Source organism: Coloeus monedula (genome assembly GCF_965178545.1).
Source record: "Coloeus monedula genome assembly, chromosome: 23".
NCBI classification, from domain to species: domain Eukaryota; kingdom Metazoa; phylum Chordata; class Aves; order Passeriformes; family Corvidae; genus Coloeus; species Coloeus monedula.
Window position 1 is genome coordinate 1,732,552 of NC_138803.1, and position 13,572 is coordinate 1,746,123.

At 57.2% G+C, this 13,572-nt stretch overlaps 2 protein-coding genes across 2 annotated transcripts in view; one reads left to right on the forward strand and one right to left on the reverse strand.

Annotated features, from left to right (window-relative positions):
* The first annotated feature begins 346 nt into the window (after nt 1-346).
* RNPEP (arginyl aminopeptidase) lies at nt 347-8,215 on the forward strand. The gene is made up of 11 exons (XM_082296369.1): nt 347-777; nt 1,156-1,296; nt 2,514-2,662; nt 3,189-3,305; nt 3,422-3,657; nt 4,444-4,557; nt 4,797-4,909; nt 5,246-5,354; nt 5,961-6,185; nt 6,785-6,927; nt 7,947-8,215. The coding sequence occupies exons 1-11, from the start codon at nt 358-360 to the stop codon at nt 8,109-8,111; spliced, it is 1,932 nt and encodes a 643-aa protein (XP_082152495.1). The 5' UTR covers nt 347-357; the 3' UTR covers nt 8,112-8,215.
* Nucleotides 8,216-10,085: 1,870 nt separating this feature from the next.
* LZTR1 (leucine zipper like post translational regulator 1) overlaps nt 10,086-13,572 on the reverse strand; it is a 35,671-nt gene continuing 32,184 nt past the window's right edge. The window contains exon 20 of the mRNA XM_082296317.1: nt 10,086-10,878. Coding sequence (XP_082152443.1) covers nt 10,762-10,878 — 117 coding nt within the window. The 3' untranslated portion in view covers nt 10,086-10,761. The remainder of the gene's footprint in view (nt 10,879-13,572) is intronic.

Consider the following 13,572-nt stretch of genomic DNA (forward strand, 5'->3'; position numbering starts at 1 on the left):
CATGTCCCCTCCATCCCCCCGACATGGATCCCCCACCCATGTATCCACCCCATAGATGCCCCTCCATTCCCCACCCATGGATCCCCGATGGATCCCACCCATAGATTTCTCTTCATCCCCCCCCATGGATCCCCGAGGGATCTCCCCATAGGTCCCCTTCATTCCCCACCCATGGATCTCCTCATGGGCCTCCTCCATCCCCCCACCCATGGATCCCCGACGGATTCCCCCATGGATCCCCCCCACCCCCACCCCTGGATTCCCCGCCTCTCCATTCCCCGCTCCCGGGACCGCCCCGCGCCCGCCCCCGGCGCGGCCCCGCCCCCGGCCCGGCCCCGCTCCGGCCCCGGCGCGGCGATGGCGGCCCCGGTGCAGGACGCGGCCCCTGTGCGGGACAGGGCCCCGGTGCGGGACGCGGCCTCCGCCAGCAGCGCGGGCCCGTGGTCGCTGCGGCACCTGCACCTGGACCTGCGCGTGTCCTTCGCGGCCGCGGGCGCGGGGCGGCTGCGCGGGCGAGCGCGGCTGGAGCTGCGGTGCGAGCGGGACGCGGGCGGGCCGGAGCTGCGGCTGGACGCGCACCCCGCGCTGGCCGTGAGCCGCGCCGCGCTGCTGCCGCCGCCGGGCGGGCCCGGGGACCCGGCCGGGCAGGCGCTGCCCGTGGAGAGCCGGCCCTTCGCCAGCTATGGCAGCGCCCTGCACATCACCCTGCCCCAGGCGCCCCGTGCCGGGCAGCTGCTCACCCTCCTCATCGACTACGAGGCGGGCGAGGGGCCCGGGGTGAGCGGGGGGACACCGGGGGGACAGCGGGGCCGGGATGGGCGGGGGAGGACACCTGGGAGACACCGGGCCCGGGATGGGCGGGGGACACTGGGGGACATCGGGCCCGGGGAGGGAGGAGGGGGGCGAGGAAGTACCGAGCCCGAGGGGTGACCGGGTGAATGGAAGGGACGCCGGGCCCCGTGAGACACAAGGACTGGGAGGACACTGGGTGTGGATTGGGGGCCACCAGACCCGGGGGGAGCTGCGGGGGTAACCAGGGGACACCAGGCCTGGGGTGGGCAGAGCACCCCCGGGTGAGGAGCCCCTCTCCAGCTCCCTCTTCAGGGAGCAGCTGTGGTCAAGCAGCCCCTCACTGGGGTCTTGTTCCCTCCCCAGGTGTGCTGGCTGTCCCCTGAGCAGACGGCGGGGAAGCAGAAGCCCTACATGTACACACAGGGCCAGGCCGTCCTCAACAGGTCCTTCTTCCCTTGCTTTGACACCCCGTCAGTCAAGTTCACCTACTCAGCCACTGTGAAGGTAAGCAGAGCTCCAGGAGCTGCCCCAGCCATTCTCTCCCACCCCGTGGGTGCAAAACCCTCCATGAGTACAAAGTTTGCTGGGAAAGAAAGTCCAGAGGAGGCCATGGAGATGATCCAAGGGCTGGAGCACCTCTGCTCTGGAGCCAGGCTGGGAGAGCTGGGGGTGTTCACCTGGAGAAGAGAAGGCTCCAAGGAGACCTGTGAGCCCCTTTCAGTGCTTAAAGGGGCTCCAAGAGAGCTGGAGAGGGACTTTGGACAAGGATCTGGAGTGACAGGACAAGGAGCAATGGTTTTCCACTGCCAGAGGGCAGGGATTGCAGTGCTGGTGCCCGGGAGCGGGTGCATGCGCTGGCCTGGCCATCCTGCCCAGAGCTCCTGGCATTTGTAGCAGGAGGAGCTGAGTTTGGGGGGAAACAGCTGGAGGAGGGTGGTGATGCTGGGCCATGCTGTGTCCTGGTGGCAGTTCTGGGGCTGCCAAACTTCCAGGAAGGAGCAGCTGCTAATCCCCAAAGATGGCACTAAATAATCCAGATTCCCCCCTTTTCTGCGTGTGGGCACCGGCACTGGGCCGCCACGGCGTGCCAGCCTGCTGGGGGCAAGGGGAGCTGCTTACTGGTGTGACACCAAGCTGGTGCCAGTGGCACATGGTGGCATCAGCTGGTGATGCCAGGATTGATTTATTTTGCTTTCCCAGGAGATGGGGCTGTTACTGAGCTCTGGGGTGATGCTCTGTACCAAGGAAACTGTATTCTCTGGGGCATCACGGGGCCCACCCTGTGTTTGGGATGGGGACACTGGATCAGTCTCTCTGGGCTCAGCCCAGGCTGGTGGATTGGCCATGGGTTCAACGTTGGCTTGGGAACAGGAAAAATGAGTTGTTGTGCAAGAATTGGGAGGGGAGCCAGCAGCTGAGGGATCTGCATCCTCTGCCCTTCCACACCTGCAGCTCCAGCATTTCCTTATCTCCTGGTAGCTCCAGGAGCACCTGGGGCAGCTCCAGGTATCCTAGTATTGCAGAGATGCAACTGGGATCCCGAGTGGGAGCTTGGGGTGTTGCTGCTCTGCTCTCCTCCCCACAGCCTGCAGTGCCCACGGCCCTGGCACCTTCAGGCTGGGATGCATTTGCCATCAGACATTGTGGTGTCCCAGCTGGCTTAGCTGGCCTCCCATTGTGTACACCATGGATCTAATGCATGTTTTTATCCACATGTTCAGGTCCCTGAGGGCTTCACGGCTGTGATGAGTGCCACGAGCTGGGAGAAGCAGAAGGACAACACCTTTGTATTCAAGATGTCCCAGCCAATCCCCTCCTACCTGATTGCTCTGGTTGTTGGGGACATTGTGTCTGCTGATGTTGGCCCAAGGTAAGGGGCTCAGGAAGGTTCCAGAGCTGTGGGAGCTGCATGGTGAAGCTCCTGTGGCAGCCACCTCCTGCCTCTCCCTGCTCCACAGGGCTCTGGAGAACAGAGACACTGTCACAGTCAGTCCCTGTCTGTGTCACCAGGTTGTGGGCTCATGGGATGAGGGTCCTTCTCGAACTGGAGAGTGAGAAGGAGCCTTGGTGCTGTGTCCCCTCACCTTCAGGAGGGTCCCTAGCTCTGCTCATGTCACCCCTCATGTGAATGAGGGCAGTGGGTCCCTGTGCACGGAGGGTCCCACATTTCCTCACAGACTGGTGCTTTCTTGAGTTCTTGGCTGCCACTGCAGCCATATAAAAGCCCTTTGACATTCAGACAAGGAAAGAAATCACAGAAGTTTGCACTATTGGCCTCTTTAGATGCCTTATCAGCAGGGTTTTATTTTACTGTGGAATAAACCTGTGCAGTTTCTGTCTGATGAGGCAACAAGGTGAAAGTTCCCTAATGGTTAAACTTCTCTGTGCTTGGCCAGGAGCCGCGTCTGGGCCGAGCCCTGCCTGATCGAGGCTGCCAAGAAGGAGTACGATGGGGTGATTGAGGAGTTCCTGGTGGTTGGAGAGAAACTCTTTGGACCTTATGTTTGGGGCAGGTATGGCTGGAAGGTTCCTGAAGGATCTGGTTCCCCATGGGCAGGGAGAGAGTTTCCTTCCGTCCCCAGCCCCATCTGCAGGAGGAGTGGGGTCTGAGCCCAGCCTTCCCTGGCAGGTACGACATCCTGTTCATGCCGCCCTCCTTCCCCTTTGGCGGCATGGAGAACCCCTGCCTCACCTTCGTCACGCCGTGCCTGCTGGCTGGGGACCGCTCCTTGGTGGACGTCATCATCCACGAGATCTCCCACAGCTGGTTTGGCAACTTGGTCACCAATGCCACGTGGGGCGAGTTCTGGCTGAACGAGGGCTTCACCATGTACGCCCAGAGGCGCATCTCCACCGAGGTCTACGGTGCGTGGCTGTGCCTGGCTGTGGGGTGCTGAGCCCTTGCACGGGTGCTGAGCCCTCTGTGGGTCTGGGGTCTGTGTCCCACAGCTCAGCGCATCCCTCCGAGTGCCGGTGGGGATGGAGCCGGCGCTGCATCTCAGAAGAGGTGAAGGGCAGCAACTGCAAGGCCCTGTGGGGTTCTGTAAACTGAAAAAGAGTAGGTTTAGATTAGATACTGTGAGTTTGGGGAGGCACTGGCACAGGCTGCCCAGAGAAGCTGTGGCTGCCCCATCCCTGGAAATGTCCAAGGCCAGGTTGGATGGGGCTCGGAGCCACCTGGCCTAGTGGAAGGTGTCCCTGCTCGTGGCAGAGGGTGGAACAGGATGATGTGTAATTTTCCTTCTAGCCCAAACCAGTCTGTGATTTCTGGTAGCCTTTGCTCTGAGATGGACATATCCCTGCAACCCCTCCCAGGAATGTGGGCACTGCCCTTGGCCAGCCTTATCTTCCTCATCCTTCTGCAGCTCTCCCCTGGACACAGAGTCCTGTCCAGAAGCTCGTGTTCTCCCAGCACCATTTACTGCATCCATACGAATTGAAGTGGCTCTAAAAATCTCTCACTGTCCAGGGCTGGGTTGCCCATGCCTCCCTGCAGCTCTGCCATCCCAACTCCACTTGTGTTGGTTCCCTGCTCTCCCAGCTCTGATGCTGTTGCTGGTGCTGTTCCTCTCCCGTCGCAGCGCCCGCTGTGCCCGCAGTGCGCAGGGGTCTGGCCGGGCTCCCTGAATGCCTCCGCTTATCTCTGCCCAGGTTTGCCCTACACCTGCCTGGAGGCTGCCACGGGAAGGGCCCTCCTGCGCCAGCACATGGACACCACGGGGGAGGGCCACCCGCTCAACAAGCTGCGGGTGGTGATCGAGCCAGGTCTGTGGGGTGTCCCTGGGCCCCAGGGGAGCGGGACAGTGGCGGGCAGGCTGGGGGGAGTTGGGCTGTCTCATGGCTGGCAATAACACCAGCACGGGTGATGGACCCAGGAGAGACGCTGGCTGCAGGAGGGATGGGATGGGCTGCGCCCAGCACAGAAGGGGGAATCTTGGTGCACACGAGGGCTGTGTTGTTTTGCAGGTGGGCAGGGGGTTTCTGAGGGTTTTGCCTTTTTCTAGGTGTCAATCCCGATGACACGTACAATGAAACGCCCTACGAGAAGGGGTACTGCTTCGTTAGCTACTTGGCTCATCTTGTGGGCAACCAGAGCAAGTTTGATGCCTTCCTCCAGGTGAGTGTGAGCTGCAAAGTTATCCAAAATGCCATGGCAGGAGGCCGGGGCACAGCAGCACCCTGGGAAGGACAGGCTGAGAAAGTGGCTGGGGAGAGGAAGAAGAGGTGGGAAACAGGAATGTTAATAAGGAAATGACATGAGGGCAGAGCATGGCCTTGTGCTAGCAGCAGGTGCTGGGAATGTTGAGGGGTATCCCTGGGGATGCAGGGGGCTGGGCAGCCCCTGTAGGGAACAGGGGCTGGAATGGGCTCCCCCATGAGGTGGAGCACACAGAAGGCTGGGCAGCACTGCTGGGGTGACAGCGTCTGGCACCAGCCCCATCCGTCCCCGCAGGCCTACGTGAACAGGTTCAAGTTCCAGAGCATCACTGCAGATGACACCCTCGGGTTCTTCCTGGAGTACTTCCCGGAGCTGAAGGAGAAAGGCGTGGACTCCATCCCAGGTCAGCACAGCACCATCCTGGCCAGGGAACAGGGGCTGCCACTTTGCAGCCCCGCACCCACAGGTGTCAGAGCCACCCATATCCCCTGGAGCCTTTGCACATTGGTTTGTGTGTTTTACTGGAGATGCTGCTGCTGCTGGCCCAGCTCTGTCGGAGGAGGCATGGCAGTGGCCAGCTGGGATCAGGCCCAGGCTTGGGCACGTGCTGGCTCAGCCTGATTTTTTTCCATCCAAACCCAGTCCCTGCTCTGCACTTGGGTGCTGTTTCATAGGGTGTCCATGACTCAGCCTGGTGAGTCTGGTGAGCACTGGGATCAGGCCCAGCCAGCACTCTGGGCTTGGCCCAGCCTTGCAGGAGATCCAGGCTTGGCAGGAGCTTTCCCTGCTGGAGCCAGCTCATCCCGCTGAGCGGGTGGCGGTGGGGCTGCTGCCCACAAGCACACCCTGAGCCCGTGTGTCTGAACGGCCTCACCCCATTAGTTTGTGGTGGTCACCGTCCTTGGGCAGGTTTGATGGCACTGGGAGAAGGCAGTGGGAGGTCTGGGCAGCAGCACCTGGTGTGGGGCTCAGGGATCTGCTCCCAGCTCTCCCTCCTGCCTTGCTGCAGGGTTTGAGTTTGACCGCTGGCTGAACACGCCGGGCTGGCCGCCCTACCTGCCTGACCTGTCACCGGGGCAGCAGCTGATGAGACCAGCGGATGAGCTGGCAGAGCTCTGGGCAGCCGACGGCTTGAACATGGAGGTGATCGAAGCCGTGGACATCACGGGCTGGAGGACGTACCAGCTGGTCTATTTCCTGGATCAGGTCCTGCAGAAATCCCCTCTGCCTGAAGGTGAGGGCCAGGTCACTCCCAGGGCTCTGGTGCCCAGAGGAGACACAGGGTGACATGCCCCAGTCCAGCCAGTTGGCTGGGGACCTGAGGGCACATCAGGGGGACACACGGGTGTGTGCCCATCAGCCCCTCTCTGTGGGTCCTGGTGCCAGGGAGGCCTTGGTCAGTGTGGTGGGGGATGGAGAGCCAGGGGAAGCATGTCCCTGGATTTATGGGAACATGTGCAGTCCTGCTGTCCCCAGGCTGGCTCTGCTGGGCTGTTGTGTCCCCATGTCACTGCCACTCTCCTTGCCCTCTTTGCTGAGGAATCTCCCCCCACTTTGTGCTGGCACCCCAAGCCACCAGCACGTGGCCCTGCAGGGCTGCCCAGCCTGGAAGGCCCAACACAGGCACCGTTCTGCCCAGAGCCAGCAAGTACCTGGGGTGCTCCAGAGCTGGGGGTGGAGGGTGCTTGGGCAGGGGTCAGGGCTGACCCGAGGCTGGGAGGATCCCAGAGAATTCGCAGCACAGCTGGGATGGACTCACAGGGTTCTCTGGGAGCAGGGGCTGGGAGCTGGGTCACAGCCCCGTGGGGGATGGTGACCACTCCCCTCTCACAGGCAATGTGAAAAGGCTCAGCAAGATGTACCCTAAGATCTCCACGTCCCAGAACGCTGAGCTGCGGCTGCGCTGGTGCCAGATCGTCCTCAAGAACAACCTGGAGGCAGAGTACAGCAAAGTCAAGGACTTCCTGCACAGCCAGGTTTGTCCCTGAGCAGTGGTGGCTGTGCCCAGCAGCATGCCAGTGGGGAGGGAAGGGCATGGGGCACAGGGCCTTCAGTGCCAGAGAGACAGGGGTTGGCTCTTGCTTTTGATAATCCCACAGGATGGTTTGGGTTGGAAGGGACCTTAAAGCTCATCTTATTCCACCCCCTGCCGTGGGCAGGGACACCTTCCACTAGACCAGGTTGCTCCAAGCCCCTTCCAACTTGGCCTTGAACACTTCCAGGGATGTGCCAGGGCCTCACCACCCTCACAGGGAAGAATTTCTTCTCAATATCCCATCTAACCCTGCCCTCTGGCAGTGGGAAGCCATTCCCCCTTGTGCTGTCACTCCAAAGTCCCTCTCCAGCTCTCTTGGCATCGGAAGGGCCTCTAAGGTCTCCTTGGAGCCTTTTCTTCTCCAGGTGAACACCCCCAGCTCTCCCAGCCTGGCTCCAGAGCAGAGAGGCTCCAGCCCTCAGAGCATCTCCATGGACTCCTCTGGACCTGCTCTGTCCATGTGCTGGAGACTCCCAAGCTGGATGCAGTGCTGCAGTGTTGGGGTCTTACGGGAGCAGAGGAGAGGGCAGAATCTCCCCCTCACCTGCTGCCCCCACTACTGGGGTTGAGCCTAGGACACAGTTGGCTTTCCAGGCTGGGAGAGCACATGGCCAGGTCATGTCCAATTTGTCACCTAAGTCCTTCTCTGAAGGGCTGCTCTCCATCCCTCCATCCATCCTGTACTGACCCAGGTGCAGGACCCTGCACTTGGCCTTGTTGAACTTCATGAACTTATCAGGGTCTGCTCCTTCTCCAAGGTCCAGGTGTTCTCCCCTCTCCAGGTGCTGCAGTGCCAAGGGCTGCCCACGGCAACATGCTCCAGCCTGTGCCATTCCCATGTGCTCTGTGCCTGGCTAAGAGCAGGGCGATGCTGGAAGCATCATGCTGGGGACGGGGAATGGGGGGCGTCGCCGCTGGGACCGGGCGGAGTCTGGGCGGTGACCCGCTGTGTCTCCGCAGGGCAAGCAGAAGTACACGCTGCCCCTGTACCGCGCCATGTGGGGCGGCTCCGAGGCCACACGGGCCCTGGCCATGGAGACCTTCTCTGCCACGGCCCCCCAGCTCCACGTCAACGTCCAGAACTACGTCAAGAAGATCCTGGGCTTGGGGGAAGCTGAGGCGTGAGGCAGCCCGGGCTCTGCTCCCTCCGCCGGTGCTCCTGCTGGCAGGACCTCGGTGCGTCCCTCGCACTGCACATTTCCTTATTAAAATGTGTAATTTTTTCTCTGTGTTTTTCCTGTTCCCAGTGAGCCACGGGCCACCTTAGAGTGACTCCCTGCCCCGCTGCCAGCCCTGCTCTGAGCACTCCTGGTGGTGCTGGCACTGGTGGGATGGGCTTGGCCTTAGTGCCTGCAGGGCTGGAGCAGCTCCTGGCCCCGATCCACACTGCTCCTTGCTCGGCTCCTGCCCAGCTGCCGCAGGTCCCGTGTGGCAGCGGGGACATGGGGAGCTGGTGCAGTGTGGCAAAGCTGGAACCTCCTGGCTCCAGTGCCCTGAGCTGCTGCTCCAGAGGAGCTGGGCATTGCTCCTCCACCTTGCTTTTTGCCACTACCCTGGAGCTCGCACTGGGTTGGAGGAAAGGGGCGCTCCTGCTCTCCCACCAGCAATCCGAAGGGCAGAGACTGTAGGAATAAGACAAAGCTGGACAGCCACAATGTTTCTTATTCCTTATCAAATGCAGGGATATGACTGCACAAAGTCCAGTACAAAACTGCCCAAGGCTGCAGGAACATCCTGGGAGCCTGCTGGCCATAATGATAATGAGGTGGTGATAACAACACCACCTAACTGCCCTGGGAAGCTCATGTGTACCCCACAGTGTGTGAGGCCCCTGCAACACCTCCCATCCTGCGATCTCCTGGGAAACTCTGGTGTCCTCTCAGAGAGGTGCACGGTCCTGGCACTCTGCACAACAGCAGCCCAGAAGCAAATCACAATGGGCTACAAGTTTTCACACACTAAATCTCTAACCCAGCACTGTGGTCTCTACAGCCATGACTGAGCCCAAACCACCCCCAAAGCCAAGACCCCACAGTGCCCACTCCGAGGGTGCAGAGATCATGCATTTCCTCACAAGTGGGCTCAGGATTTAAAGAGCCCACTTGTGAGTTATTTCTGGTGTGGCATGGTTGAAACCAACCTGTTCAGCCTGAGAGAATGAGGCTTCCCTGGGCAATGGGTGTCCTCTAGTGGATCAGCATTACTGGAAATAAACTGTAGTGCTGTTACAAGGTGCAGTGTAGAACCTTTCTCCAGCTGCCAGTCTGGTTTCCCAGGGAACACAGATCCTGTCAGTACAATTAACATGACCTCTGCTATGAGACTCCACTATCTATGAGGCATCTGGAAACAATCCCTCTGTTTTAAAAGGTGCCCTTGGCTCTCAGAAGCACCTGTCACCTCTGGTCTGACTCACCTGAGCAAGCCACCAGGGAGACAGACGGGGTGGTCCCTAGAGCACTTCCCTTGGATGAAATACGTGACACATTCTCCATTGCACAGACTGCAATACCCTGGGCACACTGCAGCACGGGCAGGTGTGTCAGACTATGGGATGCTGACGAGGAGCCTACAACTGTTCCAGGAACACTTCACTGAATGCAAATCATGGCTGCAAAGGTGGGAATGTAAGGGCTGGGAGCTGCATGTCTCGGCAGGGATCCTGCACCACTCCAGCTCCAGACAAGCAGGAAGCAGCCCCTGCAGCTGGAGCAGGACAAGGTTTTGATTCCCTGCTTGTCACTCCCTCCTGGGGCAGCCCCAAGGGCTCTGGGCAGGGCTGGGACAGTTCCACCACCAGACACTACCAACACCACTCTCCTCTCCACTCTGCAATGTGGAAAGCACCCAGCACAGAGCTGGGGGCTGCAAGGGGAGGGAACAGTAGCTGCTCCTGTATGGGCTGGGAAGGGCACTCTGCCTTCATTCACCTTCCTGCAAAGGCAAGGGCTCACAGAGACACTTCAATATAAAATTAGTAACAAGATGTAACACACTTATTTTTAACAATGTGACCTTCATCAAGCACAGAACGTTTTTTGCTTAATTTTTTTCCAAAATGAAATCCAAGTCAATCATGAAATGCCAGGAGAAGTTAATTCTTTATTAATAAATAGATTTAGAAAGGCTTAGCAAGACAGGATTAATGGATTTGATGGCCAGAGAGGACTGCTGTAATCTTCTAGTCTGACCTGCTGCAGAGCATAGGTCTGGATTCCCACAGCCCACCAATCCAGGCAGTTGCACAGGGGCTTATCTGTCAATCCACACCATGGAGTCTCTGAAAAGTCACTGCATTCTGGTCCAAGGGCCAGTCCCCCTGTGAACACCACGTGCTCTTGTTCCCAGTTTTGTTCTGACTTCCCCTTACAGCCCCTGGGCTGGGTCAGCTGAAGCTCTTTAAATAGTATTCTTTAAATATTGTGTTTCAAAGGATTAGTGACTCTTACTCATGACTGCTTGATTTTACAGTATGAAAGTACTAATGGACTTAATTATTAACGTAGTAACTCCCCAAACCATGTGGAATCAATTCATGCCTGCCTGCAATGATTTCAAGTCTACATTTGGGTAACAAATGTAACAAAGTCCAAACGCTGCACAAAGGTACAAACGCAGCAAATCCAGAGAGAGCACCTCAGCTGTTCCTGTTCCTCCAGGGCTGCTGCAGAGTGCAGACACTGAGCTGCTCAACACGTAACAGTAAACCAGAGAGCCAGTTCTACAGTGCCAGTGTTTTTGAGGAACAAATGAGAAGGTGGATTACCAAGGCATGTCATATGTCTGCGCTCAGCTCCGCGCACTGCTTGTCTGAGATGTGGGTAGCTAAAGAATCTATGATGTCAAGGAGGAGGAGCTGACTGAGCGAGCGGAGATTTGGCAACTTGGAGACCTTCAAGGAAAACAAAACAGAAAAAACAGGAAGAAATTAAAACCCTCCCAAAATCACAGCTCATGTATTACCCTTTTACCCTTGGGCATCCCACAGCAAGTCAGGCTGGGCACAGATGGTGCGAGATCCCAGCTGTGGGGCTGGGCTGCAGGGAACAGACCACGGGGCTCCAGTCGGGGCTTAGAACCAAATTCAGACTGCTGGGAGTGGAGAGCAGCAGGAATCTGCCCCCAGAGCTGCCCCTCTGTTGGTACTGACAGCCCCACTGCTACAGGACACTGACTGAGCACTCTCCTAAGAGCAATGCTGGACACCAGCACAGCCTGAGCTCTGAGATCTGTGTTTTTGCACCGAAAATGTGATTCAGGGCTGGATCTCTTTGCTGCTGTGCTCCTGAGGAAAAGCTCTTCTCAGTGTCCATGCTGGTTCTGCTGGCATTCCTCCTGCAGTCAAAGCAGGTCACTGGAGCAGTTGCCAACAAAAACCTCCACCACATCAGATAGATGAGAATCTACAACAAACTGCATGCTTTTGGACTGGTCAGAAGCTCAACTGTTAGCAAAAAGGAGCTCTACACATTCCTCCCTTCTCCACAACCTCACGGTAAGGAGCCAGTAATCCCTCTGTCTAGAGGCACTAACACACACCCAGCCTCCAGGCAGACTGTGCCCCACTCACCCACCCGCCTCACCTGAACTGAGATTATCACCTGGCTCTAGGGAGCTGCACTGGGATAAACAATAACGATGTCCTGAGCAACCTTTGAAGGCCAGGAAGGAAATAGCTGAGGATGCTTTCAGAAAGGGCTCAGGACGTGCTTGTAGCAATATCCCCAGTCTAAGGATCTGCCAGGACTGGCAGGGAGGGAGAGAGACCCCCTTAGCACTGGTGGGATCCTGCCCCCAGCCCAGGCACGCACTGCGGAACAGATCAGGGTGTCACTACAAACACGTCACAACAGCAGGTTTATTAGGGCTTTTGCACAACACTGACACACAAGAGCCTGTAAACACATTGCCCAAAGCAGTGAACCTCTGGGAAACAGCTCTTCAGTAATGTTCCTGCTGTGAGGAAAACTCCTTAACAGTCCAAATCCAGAACGGTGTTAAGTTACTGGAAGAACAGGGGATCCCACAGCCAGAGACGTGGCCTGCCTGAGCCCTGGTGACCCACCGGGCTTGTGCCCGAGAACAAATCCCCCTCAGAGCCCGTGGCTGGCCCAGGAGCAGAGCAGAGAGTGTCCGTGCCCAGGCACACTGAGTCACCCAGCCCAGGCCAAGAATCACACACTGAGGCCTCTCAGTCCAAGGGAAAACATTGCATAATTGAGATTTCTCCATGCACATCTGCTTGACAGTCTTCCAGCCACGTTTTGATGAACACTGTTCTACCAGTCAACAGTTTAAATATAAAACATTTCCCCACATCCTGGTGAGGAAGTACAGCTGAGGAACGCCCTCCAGCTCCCATTGCTGCCTCCCAGTGTTGCAATGTCCATTTCCCTCTGTATGTTCTGGGGAGAATCACACCTCTTTGTCTTCCTGTGGCCTCCACTGGGAAGTGATACTGTGATATTTCAGCCCTCAGCTGCTGCAAGGCACTGACCCCAACCCCAGGGATGTCCCGTACCCTGCAGTGGGACCATTCCCCGTCCCTGCTGAACCGAGCTGCTCCGCAGGACTCAAGGGGCCAGAAGAAAACAGAGGATGAACGCAGGGGCTGCAACCTCACACTGTGGACTCTCCTCTGGGAGTGATTCCTGGATGCTGGCTCCCCTCTCAATGCTTTTTATGCATTTTCAGTTATTTCTGAATGTAAAATGTGTCACGCTCCAGCAACTTTGGCATTTAATGAAGAGCCTGAACACCGTCCTGTCTCCTCTCCAGACACTAATGGGACATAGCAGTGCTCTTTTTCCCCAGGAGGATTGTGAGTTTAAATATACAAAGGAGAGTGAGCTACTTGAATATTAACTAGGGAATTATTACCAGTATGTGTGTAGCATCCAGAAATCCCAATTCCTATGATTTATCTACCTATTTCAGCAATGCTAATGAGTTGAGGGATGAACTGATGACATGCTGGGGAACTCTCATGGAGGGATCAATCACATCTCATAGGAACAATTAAATGACAATATCCTTATTCTCTCGAGTGAGGACAGGAGTATCAGCACAAAGTATCTTGACCTTTCCTGCCACTAATGCATAATCCCATCAAAACAGAACTACAGGATTGTTAAGATTGGGAAAGACCTCTAGGACCATAGAGTCCAACTGCTGAACACGGAAATCACAGAGAGCCCAGCCAGGACATGGTAATTTGTTTTAGAGCACATGACAATATAATATGTATGGCAGAGAATAGTTGAAGGGAAATATGAGTAGCACACTGATAACTGCTAGTGAGGGAGAGATTTGTGCCCTCAACATACAACAAATTCACCCTGCTATACACATAGGAATCCAACGAGGGCATGGCACAAAATTAACAGTTGGAACAACTGGAAATGGAAGCAACTTTGGGTAACCTCTGGCTTGGAAGGGCTTCACATTTCTAGACTAGCTTGTTCTAGTCTTCCATTTACTTTGGTGTGAGAAGCGTGCTTAGCAGTCCTGTCAGCGAGTGTCAGTAACATGCAGCCAGCTCTCAGCTTCCTCTCAAATGAGGAAGAACTACACTGATTTCTATATT

Coding starts and splice junctions, on each gene's coding strand:
- RNPEP (XM_082296369.1), top strand. CDS start 358: ATGGCGGCCCCGGTGCAGGACGCGGCCCCTGTGCGGGACAGGGCCCCG. Junction 1,297..2,513: donor CCTACTCAGCCACTGTGAAG/GTAAGCAGAGCT, acceptor CCACATGTTCAG/GTCCCTGAGGGCTTCACGGC. Junction 4,558..4,796: donor GCGGGTGGTGATCGAGCCAG/GTCTGTGGGGTG, acceptor GCCTTTTTCTAG/GTGTCAATCCCGATGACACG.